Source organism: Sus scrofa, chromosome 8 (genome assembly GCF_000003025.6).
Source record: "Sus scrofa isolate TJ Tabasco breed Duroc chromosome 8, Sscrofa11.1, whole genome shotgun sequence".
Taxonomy (NCBI): Eukaryota; Metazoa; Chordata; class Mammalia; order Artiodactyla; family Suidae; genus Sus; species Sus scrofa.
Genome location: NC_010450.4, coordinates 6,443,467 through 6,459,334, shown reverse-complemented (window position 1 = coordinate 6,459,334; position 15,868 = coordinate 6,443,467). Strand labels below are relative to the sequence as shown.

Below are 15,868 nucleotides of genomic sequence, written 5' to 3'. Positions count from 1 at the left end.
TTTAGCTAAGTTTTAAGCATTACCAAAAGACACCCGCAAGCTGTTCTACTCCTGTTGTACGCAGGGGCCCTGAGGGCTCAGTCTGCACCTGCAAAGCATGCAGTCAGAGCAACCTTCTGGTGGCCTAGCTTGTCAGTGACTAGCCCTACCCCCCAGTTGTCTAGAAACTGGATGCCCCCAGACTCCTTCCCTCATCCCACATTCCATGATTTCTTCAAGGACCCTGCCTCAGACTGTAGCCTGGTTGGGGGTCTTCCAAGGTAAGACATTCCCGAGTGGGTGGCAAACAGTGTAAATGCTACTGTCACCATCAGTGGCATCTGCAAGCTTCAATCCTTCCTTCCAGGGGGGTCTCAGGGCTGGGAGGATGACAGGCCCAAGTCTTATACCTACTGTCATGGATGCCACCATCACACATTCAGGTCCTGACCCCCAGGAACCATAGGTTAAGACCGACCCTATTTGAAAAAAAGGGCCACTGCCAATGTAGTTAGTGACCAGCCAAGCAAGCTTCCAGGAGCTGGGAGAGGCATGGAACAGCCACAGCCTTCAGAAGGATCAACTCTGTCAAATGCTTTGATCTTAGACTTATAGCCTCCAAGACAACTGTTTAAGCCATTCACAGTTTGTGGTACACCATTACAGCAGCCCCAGCAAACAAATGCACCCTTTCTGGCCACACACACCTGGATAGCACCAGGGTCCTTGGTTTGGAATAAGGGGGAGTCATCTGGCCAATCGGAGGAACAGAAACCACCAGTTCTCAGTACACAGGCAGAACCCAAGGGCTCAGCTAGGGCTGACCAGTGCCCTGGGCTGATGTACCAGTCACTCCTCTCCCACCTGTGAGGATGGAGAAAACTGCTCAGCTCATCCCTCTCCCACAGATGCAAAAGGGCAAGAAGAGCCCTCTGGGCCAAGACACCCCTGGCATCCATCCTGTTTTCTGTGTTTTGGGAAAGGAGCTCTGCCTTGTCACATCTTGAGAGGCTGACTAGAGAGAAGACCAATATGGCAAGAAGTAGGTTTGGGATGGTCAGTAGTGATACCCCTGAGAAGTCAGGGGCCCTAGTCTGGAGTAGGCACCAGCAGAAGCCAGGATGGATTTCTAGAATGAATGCTTCAAGCACTGGGAGACCCTCGATTATCCAGCAGCTGAAGCTAGTTCTGCAGAGCAGGGCCTTGAACACCCCCATACTCAATTGCGGAGATCCAGGATTCTCCCACACCCGGCCAAACTAGAGTACGAGCCAAGCCCCCTTGACCCAAGACTCCATGTCATCAGCATGACCCCTCAGACTGGACACTCCACAGTAAACCTAAGACATTAAGAGATCATGCAGCCAAGTGCCCTCTGCTGGGGGCAGCCAGGACACACCCGTGCCTGGAGCCCAGGTCACACCTGACAGCCAGAGATCACCAGGTCCATCTTCAGAAGCATCAGGAGTGAGGCAGAAGCACTACAGTTCTGGCTATTAGTGCTTTAACTGAAGTGAAACTGACATCCTTGAACTTGCCCAAGAGTTCCTAGATTCTTCCATTTCCTGGAATAAGAAGTAACTGCCCATTCAAGAACTACGAAGATTGACAGACATTGGTCTGCCTTTCCCATCCATGTGTCAAGAGTACCAGCTTGGGCTCTGGAGAAGGGAGACGGAGCTTGATTTCAAAATCACAGAAAGTGCCTAAGCGCAAGGGCAGACGCCCGCTGTTGTAGAAACGGAACCAGGGAGGCTTGAAGTGAAGGCAGGTGACCCACACCATGCTAGGTCTCAGGCGACAGAGAAAGGCAAGACAAGTGCCTGCATTGGTTCTATGTGACTCATGGCAATTTTGCGCAAAAGCAAGAGGGGCTGGGGAATCAATCAAGTGACCATCACCCTGGAAAAGAGCAAGTGAAGCAGGACATAGGTTAACCCTCACCTGGACCTTAGAAGGATCAGATAATGGAAGCTGCCTATGAAGTAATGGCTTAAATATGACAGGTCAGTAAACTCGAGAGAGGGTAACTTCTCTCAACAATGTTTTCATTAAGTCTCGTCCGAAGCTATGGTGTTTTCATTAAGTCTCTCGTCCGAAGCTATGGTGACACCAAGTTCTTAGAGGGGTATCCACTGGGCAGAACCTCACAGGGGGAAAGTCACTGATACCCAAGGCTCCACAGCTTGCAAGAACTGAAAACGTATAGCACGGGTCACAGGCGTTAAGATAGTCATCTGTTTGCAAAGCCCCGAGCCCGTGAAATACCGTGTGTTTTCAATTGAGCAGCCCGAGGAGGGACCCACTGAAAAGCTCGCGTACAGGGTTTGAGATAATTTTCATGTTCTTGCCTTGAGAACCCATTTTTAACACGTACAGGTTTAGGATGGCAGGTCCAAGATTGTGCCTTCATCTTCTGACAAAGGCGTAGAGGACGAAAGCAGGGCTTTGGCTGTGACAGCCCAGCCCTCAAGAGTTCCCCCTTCTCGGGGAGCAGGCCAACATTGCGCCCTGGGTTTCCAAGACAGGAGGTGGGTACCTTGTGGTTAAGTCTGCCCCACGTGCTGTTTCCCACCCCCATTCACAGCTAATTGGGCTACAGATGTGAAACCGAGAATTAGATCCAGTAAATTCTAACTGGCTTGCCTAATAAATAGTAAATAACTTCAACCTGTCTTCATGGATTAAGCTTGCTCAATTGTTGTTGCAAATTCATCTCCCTCCAAGCTTCACGAGGCTTATGAGATTCCATTAACTGCCCCTCTGGAAATAACACATAGGTCACTCCAATAAAGAACTGCTTAGGTTCTTTTTCAGAACTTGGATTCGTTCCTGCCGCCTAGCTCAAAACCAGCCAAGACCACCGACCATTCAAAACTGGGCCTCCATGAGACAACAGAGAGCCCCAAAACACCAACCTTTAAGGTCACACACGTTGCTGCCATTTCCCCAGGAAGCATGTGCTCAGATACATGCCCAACAGTGACCACCTCACCTTTTCCTGCCTCCAATCACCCTATACTCTTCACCCTAAACATCCCAAGGCCCTCGCCCTTCAAGGAGTTCAATTTGAGACTTGTCCTGTCTTCGCACCCGCTGCCTCCTGAATAAGCTTTTTCTCTACAACAAACGTCGGCATTTCAGCATTTGGCTGGTTGGGCACAACAAGCCAGTGAGAACGGGTTTCCAACACATGGACTCTCAATGCAACCCTGGGATCAATTTTCTGGGCATTTGGAGATGAGGGTCTGTGCAGACTGGAGGTGAGGGCAGCAAGGCTGCCTTAAGGGAGGAGAGAGAGCGGGGAACACTTTTAGAGATGCTTCTTGAGTGGGGCTTGAGGACCCACAGGGAAGGACCCAGAAAAGAGAAGGTTGCTCGAGGGAGCAGCACCAGTGACGGGGAGGGAGGTCCCCCACCCCACATCTCCCCCCCGCCCCAAAGGGGTGAGCTAGTCCAACCCTGAGTTCCTGGAGGGTGAGGGCCCACTTCGCCCCGCCGCTCACTTCAGCACCTGGCCCAGTACTCACTCCACCAGGACAGAGACCCCTGTCCTCGGAGCCTGGACATGAGAACATGAGGGTAGAAAAAGTAGGAAGCTCAGCACACTTGTTCTAATTGTGCCCATTTCTACCCAAAGCTACTGAGAACAGAGCCTCATGTGCTGCGTACACCCCCAGTTTTTATGGAAGAGGCAGGGAGGGCTTCCCACAGGGCCACACACACCTCTGGAGCCCTCGTTTCCCCCACCATCCTGTCGGCAGAACCGGAGGCGCAGAGGTTAAGGCTTTGTCTGCACACCCAGAGCCTAAGGGTTTCCTCCGAGTTACACGATTCAAGTCAGAGGCCCGTTGCCCCCAAAAGTACTTGCTATGGCCACACCTGCGGCACAGGAGGTTCCCCAGCTAGGGGTCGAATCGGAGCTACAGCTGCCGGCCTACACCACAGTCACAGCCCCGCAGGATCCGAGCCGCGTCTGCAACCTACACCACAGCTCACAGCAACACCGGATCTTTTTACCCACTGAGCGAGGCCAAGGATCGAACCCGCATTTTCACAGATACTAGTCGGATTCATTACCCCTGAGCCACAAAAGGGAACTTCCAAGCGTATGTCTTTAAGAGGCTCTATCTTACATGCTGTGGCCTTCAGAGCACAGGCAGGTGCTGCTCCTGGGGCTCATTCTCCCCAGAACGCAGATCAGCTTGCCGTAGCTTGTCTGGCGGGTCCTTCACTCAGTATTGAAAAAACATGGTCCCTGTTCACACTTTCAGTGGGGGCAGGGGAAGCAAGCAGGATTAATCCAGCAGGCGTAGCAGTGGACATTAAGTACTGCCTTTGGAGAGTTTAAGCCTTCAGGATAAGTCCTGGGGTATCAGGGAAGACCCGGAAATACGCAGGTGCCCAAGGCAGGCACTGGGCAGAGTTGAAAGACCCCAAGAAAAAGCAGCCTGATGAGGCCTGCGGAGGCTGTTCGTCTCCATCTTAATAGCAGCGCGTGGGGGGCGGGGGGCGGGTCCCAGATTTGGTGGAAGATTCAGTGTGGGGGGGGTGCATCCAGGTCACTGTGGGAAGAGACACCGCAGGGGAAGGGAAGGCCTGGCATTTGGTCTCAAGTCTGGCTTTTTTGTCCCAGTAGGCATCTCTGGGACATTCCCAAGGTTCCCAGAGGCAGTTACAGAAGTGTGTGGGGCTCAGAAATGGGTGAGCTGACATAGCAGTGAGTCTCCGGGGTGCGGTGTTTTCAGGGTCCCCACCAGAGACCAAGGGCAGCTGTTACGCGGTTATATTAACAAAGGTGTGGGTGGGGAGGAGAACCCGAGGAAAGCGAGAAAACAGCCCATCACAGCTGACACTGCTCAAGCATCACTGAGCCTTTACAGCTGAGACAAACCAGTGGTCACTCTAAAGATAAGCACATTTAACGCCCGCCCAAACTCCCCAGCCAAGGTCATGTCCGCAGACACAGTCATTTTTCTAGGAAAGGCCAGCCTCCCCACCTAAACTCTTAAGCCCCTAGACCAACAGAACTTTCTCCTATGCTAAGAGAGCCTAGCACCCTTGGAACTTGGTGGGTGAAAAGTTTTTCATCTTCAAGGAGTCCAAGTCTTCTCTACCCAGAACCACAGGGTTACCAGCTTATAAGGGCTTGAGGCCGATTCCTTAGTGTTATTTCCAAGCCAGTGCTCCCACTGCATAAATGCCTTAGGGGGGGTGAACTTAAGTCATCACACCTGTTCGTTCTTAATTTTTCCCCAAAAGGGCATTAAATTCCGGCATCTCAGAATAGATACAGCCCCCACCTGTTGTAGACCACTCGTTTTGCGTTTTTTTGGAATTCTCATCCTTACGTACACTTATTTTTAGGGTCCTTCAGTTCATAAAGTTACCTTCACATCTGTTGTTTCTCAACTAAAGGTCACACAGGAGATAGGGGGTTGACTTATTGGAGCGCTGACCCTGTGCTGGGGACAGTCTTGACAAAGGAGACTCAGGAATGCACTTGCAAGGGAGAGGGGATTACAATTAATTTAAAATAAGGTGGCTCAGGATGGGGAGACTTTCACTGAAAGAGGGATGCGAACATTTAAGTGCTTTTTAAGAGAAAACGCCAGCTAGTGAGCAGGTCAGAGGCGCCCTGGGGCACCCCTGGTGTATCAAGGAAGTCAGGGAGGAAGAGTTGAAAGCAGAGCAGTCTCCACGGAATCCTGAGACCTACCCACATAGGCCATTTTTATGACTTTCGCTTGAACTTTGAGATGCTTTAAGCTGAGAAACATCTTTCAATGGTTTTTTTAAAAAAAGACACTCAAAGACTGCAGTCTGGAGAGCAAACTGCAGTGAAGGGGGAGGGGCAGACACAAAAGCCTAGAGACCAGATGGGAGACACCTGTGTTAACTCAGGTGCGAGTTCAGGGTGCGGCAGGACCATTAAGCAGAGGATTTGGAAATAGAATTTAGAGGATTTTTTAGTAGAGAAAAAAGCCAAGATTCACCCAGAGGTTTTCGAGCTTGGGCCTCGGGTCCTTTACAGTTTGAAGATAGAAGGATGCAGTTTGAGAACAGAGCCCAGAAGTATTTCCCAGTAATTACAGAAACAAAGCCAAAGGTCCGCCCGAAGTTTTCTAGCTTGGGCATTTTATCCCCTTCCCCAGAGACAGGCACTACCTCTTCCCACTGAAGAGTGGGTCTAAAACAACGTCTCAAAACCCTTGTTTTTTTCTCCCCTTCAACAAATAAGCCGCTGCCTCCATCTCACAAGCGCAAGTTCCCTTTTTTTCTGCTCTCACTAGGAAACAAGCCCTAGTTTTCTTAGAACCCACATCCTTTTTGCTCTTCTTGGATTCCTGGCTTTCTAAAATTAAGTTTTAAGAGTTTGGGCCCAGTTTGGCCCATTCCTAAAGTTCCTCCGGCCCGTTGCTTTTTTCAAGGAAGCGCGACTCCCAACTAGGCAAGCTTTGAAAAGAGAAGAAAAAAAAGCACGCCCCTATGTTCGCAAAAAACCCCAAGTGGGCACCTCGCAGAGGCAGCAAAGGGCAGGCGTTCACTAGGCCCAAAGGCCGGGGGGCTCTAAGAACGCCCGCTACGCAAACACAGGCAAAAAAAAAAACGATTAGGAGCTCCGCTGCTTTCACCGTCGCCAAAAAAGTTCAGCACGGAGTGCCTTCAAGCAGCCCCCTTCCCAGAGCAGCCCACCCTTCCACCCTTACTTCCCACTCCTCCCAACCCAAGAAGCACTTCCCCAGCCCACCCATTCCCGGGAGCATTCTGACGCCAAGCCCGGCCCGCGCCGCTTTTTCACGGGATTGTGAGCCTACGTCACTTCCGGAGGCGGGGCGTCCTGGGCGGGGCCCGAGCGGGGGGAGGGGCGCGGCCAGGTCCGCGCAGGCTCGCCGGGGCCGCAGCCGCAGAGCTGAGCGCTTGACTATATATGGTCAAAGCTGGGGGCGAGCCGCGCGCGGGGCCGCGCTTCCGGGTTCGGCGCGTCCGCAGCGGCAGCGCGCAGGGCAGGGCGCGAGCCGGCCTCTGAGCCCCGGCCTCGGACCGCCCCCTCCGCGCCCGGCACGCCCGGCGCCGCCTTTCGGCCCCTGTCCCCGGCTCGGCCTCTGCCAGGTCTGACTCGCGGCGCGCGCGGCCCGGAGGCTCTCGGCGAGCGCGGCGCGGTAACAAGTGGGCAAGGATGCCGTACGAGATCAGTAAGTGCGGCGGCCCGGTGCCCCCGGGTGGGCGCCCGCCCTGCCTGGCCCCTTTGGCCATCCGCGCGGCGCGGGGCGCGGGCAGCCTGGCGGGGTCCCCGGGCGCGGGGGAGGGGTGGGCGCTCAGGCCGGTGAGCGCCCCGCCGCCCTCGGGGGCTCGGGGCCGCGATCCCCCGCCGGGGGGACGCCCCAAAGTTGGCGATGCGGTCCGGGCCCGGCCAACCCCCGCACCCCTGAAAGGGCCTGGTGGGGAGTGCGGACCAGGAAGTCGCGCCGTCTCTGCGCTCCTTCAAAGTGGCGGCTGCCCCTCTGGGTGGAGGCAACAGGTGACCGGCTGAGACCGGTCCGGGGCCCCTCTCCTTCTCCCCCATCCCTCCCTCCCCTCCGTCCTCAGCCCGGCGGGCGGCCGAGGCCGGGGCTGCCCCTCATGTGCCCTGCTGTGTGTGTGTGTCTCCGCAGAGAAGGTGTTCGCCAGCCTCCCCCAGGTGGAGAGGGGTGTCTCCAAAATCATCGGCGGCGACCCCAAGGGCAACAATTTTCTTTACACCAATGGAAAGTGCGTCATCCTAAGGAACATCGACGTGAGTGCCTTCCCCCTTCCCCCCACCGGGCGCCGGTTCCTTCCCTGGGCGCAGCTCTCTGGTTAAGGTTAATTCCCCTTCCCCTTCCCCCCCTCACCTCCGCCCAGTGGCCTGGGGAGAGGACGCCACGCCCCCTCGGCCTTGGGACCACACCTCGGAAGCCCAGGAAGGCAATTTCACGTTTCTCCGGGGTCCTTTCTTCGCTGGGGATGCTGAGGCTCAGATCAGTTCAGTTTATGAGAATAGGGGCTCTGGTTGTAAGGGTCAGGCAGACCCGGGCAGCTGCTGCTTGACCTTGGGGTGGTTGGCGCCTTGGGCCTCTGAGGCTCAGTTTCCTCATCTGTTAAATGGAGATGGGGGATGAGCCCCCCGCCCCCACTTTCCCTGGGCCCCCCTGAGTGAGAGGATGCGACCCTCCAGCCCAGCAGGGCTGGCTCACTCCCACCACTTGGTAAATGGCACTTAGGTTTAATCATTTAACATCTAAGGCCTCCCCTTGTGGGGGAGCCCAGACTCACACGGAGGCCTCTGCACTCCAGCCTGATCGTCCCCCTGCAGATGTGAGCCCCCAGGGCAAAAATCAGGAAGTAGTTTATTCCCCTGAATCATTTGCATGTACCCAGGCAGAGAATGCTTCTAGAACCCATTCCCTGGGAACTCCTCGAAAATTTCCGTTACTTCTCTGTAATTATTGAAATGACCCAGTCTGCTTGTCCGTCTCTCTGCGGCTGGAATTGCACACTGCAATCTTTCTTTCGCCTCAGCCTGAGTGGAGTGGGGGATGGATGCGGGAGGTGCCTGCATGACTGGGAGTGGGGGGGGGGTTCCTGCACTCGGGGTGGGGCCTTGTGCACAGTGTGTGGGTGGATGATTTGACTGGTGATGCAGCTAAGGAGTGTCAACTGAAATTCAGGAGTGTTGGGTGAGTTTACCCTGGGAGCGGGGGTTGGGGGTGTCGCTTTTGAGACATCTTGCTCTCGGGAGGGAGTGAGGGTGCCCTGGGGCCTTGGTTTCCTTGTCTGAGAAGAGAGGCCTCTGTGTGGTCCTGGGTGTTGCTGGCTCTGCCCGGTCTCGGGTTCTGCCAGCCGGTCCCCCGGGAGCCGGAGCTGCGGCTGGCCGTTTCTGCCCTGCTTGGGATCCTGGGCACCTCACTTGATGGGGTGGGTGGGTGTGAATGTACTTTGAAGGTGCTAAGCGCGCCTCTGCTCGACAGGGATTCCTAGAAAGCTGATCCTGCCCTGCTCAGAACTGGGGGAAACACCGCTGGGAACTTCGATCATAAAAATCTGAAGGCCTCCAGAGAGGCTCTGAGATCATGAGAAAATAAAAGTGGAGGGGGTCCAGGCAGACACTCACTTGCAGTTTGTCGAGTAAAATGGGCAAGAGCATCAGCGGGATGGATACCTGGGTTTGCCCCTAAAGAGGCGCGCGGGTCCCGGCGGGCTACACTCACAGGTGGGAGACTGCACATGAAGACCCACTGTGTGTGTGGTACCCTGAAAGGTTCTTAACAGCCAGCATCTCCTTCCACCCCACAGTGGGCCCGTTGCTCAGAACGGGGGTCAGTGAGGTGAAGGCGGCCAGTGACTGGAGCTGCTTCCGGTGGAGACGCTGTTTACAGCCGCAGACAAGCACCCTCTTTGCAGGAGGTGTTCCCTGACTTGTGGCACCCATTCTCCCTGTTCTTCTGAGCTTCTCATTTTTATGGGCACCCCAGAGTTTTCCATTCTCTTCTGAGGCCCTTTCACATGTATTTGTAAGTTTCCGCGGGGCCAGGACGGCCCGGGGATGCGGCTCGTGCCTTCCTCCCTGTTCTGCGCGCACATCGGGCCTTTGGGCTTCTGTTTGATGGGGGGGACCTTGAGTGGGGGTGATTTTTATTAGGGCAGCGTGCGCCTGGGAAGAAGACAGGGATTTCGGGGGCGCTGAGGAAACAGGAAGGGAGGTGTTCTGGTGGGTCAGGGGCTAGAGAAGAGAGGGAGGTGGGGACCAGCTCCCAGGATGTCCGCCAGATGTCTGCTTGGCAGCTCGTACTGAACGTGCCCGAGCCGCGTTGGGGGGTCCCCACGTGGTCTTCCCCAGAGGTGCCGCGGCGCCACCGTTGCCCCTGCTGTGCAGGCCCCAGCCTGGAACTTCTTCCTCCCCTTCTCCTCCGCCCCGGGTTAGTTCTTCCGTAAACCCTGCTGGTCGTGTTGGGAGACCTCAGAATCAGATTTTCACCACTTTCTACCCTCCTCCACGCTGCCCTGCACTCTCGCCTGGGTGGCAAAGACACAATGCCCAGCGGCTCTTCCTACTTCCACCCTGGGCTCCTCGGTCTGCCCCGCACCGAGGCTGGGCTGGTTATGTTAAAATAGGAGACGGCGTGGCGCCTACACTCCCCCGACAAGGCCCACGGGCCTCCCCGTCCAGCCTTGCAGCCCCAACCTCCCCCGCTGCCCGCCTTCTCCCACCGGCTCCAGGCACCCTTGCTTGCGTGCTCTCCGCACCGCATTGGGGTCTCAGGACGCAGGAATTGCTGTGGCCTTTTCTGGATATTTTTTCCTCAACTAACTGCATGGCTCGCTACCCTTTTGGCTTTAGGTTTCTGTGGCGATGTGGTCGAGGGGCAGGGCCCCCCTAAATGGTGCTCCATCCTGGCCTCGTCTCCCCCTCGGTGCGGACCCTGTGTGGGGAGCCGGCCGGCCGGCAGCCACTGCAACCTGCGCCCGGGCCTAGCACAGCGTCTGGTACATAGTAGGTGCTCAGGACGTCACTTGTGGATTGAAAAGCCTTGAAAGCCTCCAGGCTGTGTGCATGGAGATCACAGGCAGCCACTGAGGGCTTTTCTGTGTGGAGTAAGAAAGCCTCAGCCCCGTTCAGGCTTCTGGACCTAAATTTTGTTTGGTCCACGTCTTTTCACCCCGAGCAGGCATCAGACCTTGCTGACGTCCCACGGCTGTCATTCCTTTTGTTGCTTTTAAAGTTGTTTTGTGCACGCAGCATAAGGGCACTCAAGCTTGTAGCCAAGAGTGTTTCTTATCATTTTTTTTTTTTTCAACACATCCAATTGCCACACCTCGGAGAGGAAGTCCTCTGCGGTGATGGGGCCTCCAGAAAGGAGTGTTCCAGAGAGGGGACCTGATACACTCCTACCTCGAGGCCTGCATCGCCCTGCCCTCCGCCCGCTGTGGGGTCTGGAAAGGTTACCCCGTGGATGTGAAGGAGCCTCTTAGGATTCTAAACTGCCCGGGGTCACCTCCCTGTAACACAGCCTTGGCCGGTGAGCCTCCCGGCAGAGGCCCCTCCGCTTCCAGAAGCAGCCGACAGATTGGCTACAAGGGCAGGTTTGGGGCTTGCTTTTTATCATATCCAGGCCCTAGGTTCCAGAACTAAAATAGGTATATTTGAAAAAATATATATACATATATAAAGTTAGATTCCAGGGAGTGCAGTGTTTGTAGCAGGTTGACACTGCTGTGCGTCCAAGCACAGGGTCAGGGGACTCATCTTGAACGGGCTGTGGACCAGGTCGGGGAATGTTGAACTTGAGTGCGGGCGATCTGCCGCCAGTCAGGCGCAGCAGGGCCACCTGCGCATCCCCTCCATGTGGGGGTGGGGGTGTGTATGGGAAGGGACAGATGGCCGGAGAAGGACTGACCTTGTCCCTTCTGTCCTATCGCATGTGCCTCCGATTCTCGTGTGCCTGGGATGGCCACCGGCCCTGCAGGGAACACAGACACAGGCCCTGCCTTGAGTGGGAGGGAAACGGGCGCCAGGGTGGCAGAAGGAAGTGGAGTGTCCCATCACTGCCTGGACGGAGAACAAGCAGGCAGCACAGGCATGGGGTCCAGGGCCAGGAAGGACCTGGGGTCTGACCCTTGCCACGTGAGATGCTGGGTCTCTGAAGGCCCCAGAGTTGCACAGGGCCCTGGTCCTGGGGACTGGCCTGTCACGTGGCTGTCAGTCCAGTGACCCTTAGGTGCTTTGGCTGTGACATCAGTGTCCCCACCGTTAACAATCATAGAGGGCATCCCCTGATGTCAGGGAAGGTGACACTCGGACATGACTGTTGTTGAGAAGAAGAGACGTGTCATTACCCTGAGGGGTGGGTGGTGCTGATTGCCTGGGGCCCAGGGAAGAGACCAGTCAGATGCAGCCAGGGTTGCGAGAGGGTCCTGCACGGGTGGTGAAGTTTCCAGGCTGGAGCATTGGGGTGGGGGCAGGGTCAGGGCTTGGGTGCCGGGGATCAGGCAGCCCTGTGACAGCCTGGCCCTGTCCTGGGGCCACCTGAGCCATGTAAAGGTTCAGCCGATGTGGTCAGGTCAGCAGAGAAGCTGTTCCGTGTCTGCGGTGTGAGGCAGGAGATCAGTTCGGAAGCTGCTCAAAGATTGATGCATCATCAGCAGGTACAAGCAGCCCTCCCATCTTGGCATTTCCCACATGCATTCCCGGTCTTGCCGAGCCCTGCTTGTCCCCGTGGTGCCAAGATTAAATCAGTGGTTCTCTGTGAGGCGGTTTTGCCCCCACCCCCACCCTCACCCTGCTGAGGGATGTTTGGCAATGTCTGAAGACATTTTTGTGCTACTGGTATCTAGTGGGTAGAGGTCAGAGATGTTGCCAAACATCCCACAATGCACAGGACTGTCCAGCAGCAGAGAGTTTCCCAGCCCCCAATGTCACTGAAGAACCCAGTCGGTAGCCTTCTAACACACCAGGTCAGTGCTTTGAGTGGAGAGAGTCTTGAGTGCTTTGGGAACGAGAAGGAGGAACCGGCTGTGCTGCAGAGCCACAGGGAAGGCTTCTGGAGAAAGGGCACTTTTGAGTGGGGTTTTGGAGGGTGAGTAAGAGTTCTTCAGGAAGAGGATTGAGATTGCAGAGATGGTCAGACTCTAGACAGGGAATACACGTGCCCAGAGCTGAAAGTTCAGCTCGTGTCCTCTTAGCTCTGGACTCAGTGTCCTTTTGGAACATTCCTTCCCCTCCTGGGGGCAGGATAGCAAAGCTGTCTTTGAGGGGAAAGAAGAAGAGGTCGCAGCCTCATGCTTGGGCCCAGGGGCGAGGTGGGCCTGTTCCTGGTCACACTGCAAGCTGCCCCAGCCTCCTGATCCCTGCCCGGTTCCCCGCCCCGCGCTTTTTTACTGGTGGTACGTAGACCCCTGTGTTGGAAAGGCCTTCAAACTTGTTCTCCAGAGTCTGGGGTGGCACCTCCCTGGCCGTGGTTAGTGATGCGCCCGTGGACCTGGGTCCCCAGCTTTGGTCGGCATGCTCATAGCTTCACCCACAGGCCTTAGCTCTGCCCTCTGGAGTCTTACCCTGAAGGGTGGCCCCTCTGCCCCAGACTCACGTGCACATCCCGGGCCTGCATCCCGGGAGCGCCCCTGCTCCCTCGTCAGCGCGCGGCCCTGGGCCCTGCCTCTAGCAGCTGGGCTGGCCTTGGCCGAGCACATTTTGCGTGGGCCTGTACTGGCCTCCTTTGGTTCACTTCCCACATCTGTAAGGATGGAGAGAGTCGGGGGCTGGTCAGCGTGAACCAGTTCACAAGTGTCTGTAGAGGGTCGCCCGGGCCGTGACAATTTCTGTGCCGCCTCCGCCGTCACGACCGCCCTGTTGGGCGGATACTCTCTCTTTTTAGCGACAAGGACCCCAACGCCCCGAGGGGTGTTGGGATTTGAACCTGAGTGGTCACCACCACTGTCTCCTCTCACGACTCCTCAGAAGGGCCTGGGCAGCCCTGGGCAGGCAGAGGGAAGAGGGCACACAGGAAGGGAGGCGGCCGGGTCCTGGGTGCGGGGGCGCTGGTGTGCCCAGCGTCATGTGGGGAGCCCCGCAGACCCCTGTTCTAGGGCTTGGTTTGCTTGGGGGCGGGGGGAGCTAAGCTGGGAGACAGGTGCAGAGTCGTTCTGGGAGTGGCCTCTCCTGCCACCACGGTTGAACCCCTGGCCCCACCTGGTTCCCAGGCAGGTAGCTGTGGCAAACCTCTGTTCCCTGAGTTAAGGACTCGGGCTACCAAGGCTACCAGTCGTAGCAAGAGAGTAAAACTGAGAATAAAGGCTCTTAGCTGAGTCCAGGTCCCAGCCCCGCCACGTACCAGCCGGGTGGCCTTGGGCACGTCACCCCGTGTCTCTGCCCCATTTCTTCGCCTGTACAGTGGGGTGCTGAGGTTATCTTTAGGGGCTGTCGTGAGGTTTCAGAGCGAATCAACAGACGCCGCCCGCAGGGTGACTGAGAGTGGTCGTCAGCATCTATGGTTGTGCCTCCATAATCGGCCGCCAGGGTCCCCCATGCCCTGGTCCTTTGGGGTGTTCAGGGGCTGCTGTGGCGAATCAGACCTGGGCCCTGCCCTCTGTGGGGTCTACTTAGTGAGAAGCTTAGTGGGCAAAAGAATGACACGCAGTCCCAGGCAGGGAGTACTAAGGGCCGTGGGGTGGGAGGTTAGGGAAGGTAGCGTGGGCTTTCTGGGCCAGGAGGGATCTCTTCCGGGTTGGGGCATCAGGGAAGGCTTCTTGGAGGAGGTGGCCTTTTGCCGGAGTGATAGAGGTAATGAGGAGAAGGTTATCTGGGACGGAGGCCAGTAAGGGAAGAATGTCACAGCTAGTGCTTTGGTGGAGGAGGGACCGGGCGGAATGAAGTGGCCTTTGGATCAGAGGTTAGGGCTGCGTCCCTCTGGGTGAGAGGGCACCTTGAAGGGCAGAGCTCACCTGTTCCCGCCTGGGTGGCTGATTGCCCGGAATGGATGCGGGGAGGTTTTTGGAGGACTGAATGGACTGTACTTGGGGCCACCTCACTGTCCCCTGAGGCAGGGTGATCAGGCTTAGCCTCTGGGTTCCGGCCTGCAGGTCTGGGAACTAGAGGTTTTGAGGTTTGTGGGGCTGCTTTGCAGCCGGGTGACTCTGCAGTCCCCTGATTTGGGCCCTAGTCGCCAGTGTCCAGAGGGCCCTGCAGGTTGCATTTGCTCTGTGGGCCCAGCCACCAGCGCCTGCTTCCAGGAACTGGGTATGTGTGGGAAGCCAGTGCTCCGGACACCTAATCGTCCCGAAGGTCATGCTCGCTTCGCCTGAAGTTTGGAGGCAGCCCAGCGCCTTCTGGAGGCTGCAGGGGACCGCGGGGGCCTCCCGCAGTGCGTGTCCCGCAGCCACACTGGGCGGGCGGCCTTCCCCACCACCCCACATGACCCTCGGGTTCTCAGGGGCCAGGCCTGCCTTGGCAAAGCTGCCCAGCCCTGTAACCTCACCTGTACAGTGCGGTGGTGACCTCTGACCCCCTCTGCCCCAGTACCTGAGCCTGGGAGGACAAAGGAATGTGAAAGAGTCGGGGAGGGGGGTCACCCCCTTCTGTGTGGTAGCCTGTTTTGAGAGGGGGGAGAGCAGAAAGCTGTCCAGGGAGGTCACTTAGTTCCCTGGTCTGGGGAGGGGGCTTCACACACATGGGGGAGCTGGGGACGCCGCCTCCATGGGCCCTGGGCACCTGCAGTGCTGGGCCCTGAGCAGGCCTCTGAACGATGCCGTCAGACCTGCGACCTGAGACGGTGGATCCACGGGAGGCAGAGGGATCAGCTCAGATGATAGTGTCACAGTCCAGGAAGAGCTGGAAGGAGTCTGGCCGGGAGCAAAAAGGTGGGGTTGGGAGCTACTTGAGAAGACAGGACAGGGTGGGACAAGCCTGGGGTCACAGGTGGGGGGCAGGGCTGGGATAGGCCTGGGGTTGCAGGTGGGGGCAGGGCTGGGACAGGCCTGGGGTTGCAGGTGGGGGTAGGGCTGGGACAGGCCTGGGGTCACGGGTGGGGGCAGGGCTGGGACAGGCCAGGGTAGAGAGTGACAGGCAGGGTGGCATGAGCCCCAGGTCTCAGAAAGACAACGGGAGGTTTTTGCGAGCCCTCTTAGCCTCTGCCCACATCCGCTAGGCGCCCACAGGCCTCGAATGCCAGGGCTTCCTCCTGATTTCTGCCTGAAGTCCCTTGTTCCCTGCTGGAGGCTGGGCAGGAAGGAAGTCCTGGGAGGGGCTCCCCAGCTTCACACCCTCGGGCGGACCTCCCAGCCCCTTTTGAAGGTCTCCCCGCTGTGCCCGGAGTTGGCTTCCTTCCTTTCTGTCTCGTTCCCCTTCCTGATAAACCTCACACCCCACCTGTTCTCT

At 57.0% G+C, this 15,868-nt stretch overlaps 1 protein-coding gene across 1 annotated transcript in view; it reads left to right on the top strand.

The window, feature by feature from the left end:
• Window positions 6,952-15,868, top strand: part of WDR1 (WD repeat domain 1) — a 39,046-nt gene continuing 30,129 nt past the window's right edge. The window contains exons 1-2 of the mRNA XM_021101012.1: window positions 6,952-7,175; window positions 7,635-7,756. Of these exons, the coding sequence (XP_020956671.1) occupies window positions 7,160-7,175; window positions 7,635-7,756 (138 nt within the window). The 5' untranslated portion in view covers window positions 6,952-7,159. The remainder of the gene's footprint in view (window positions 7,176-7,634; window positions 7,757-15,868) is intronic.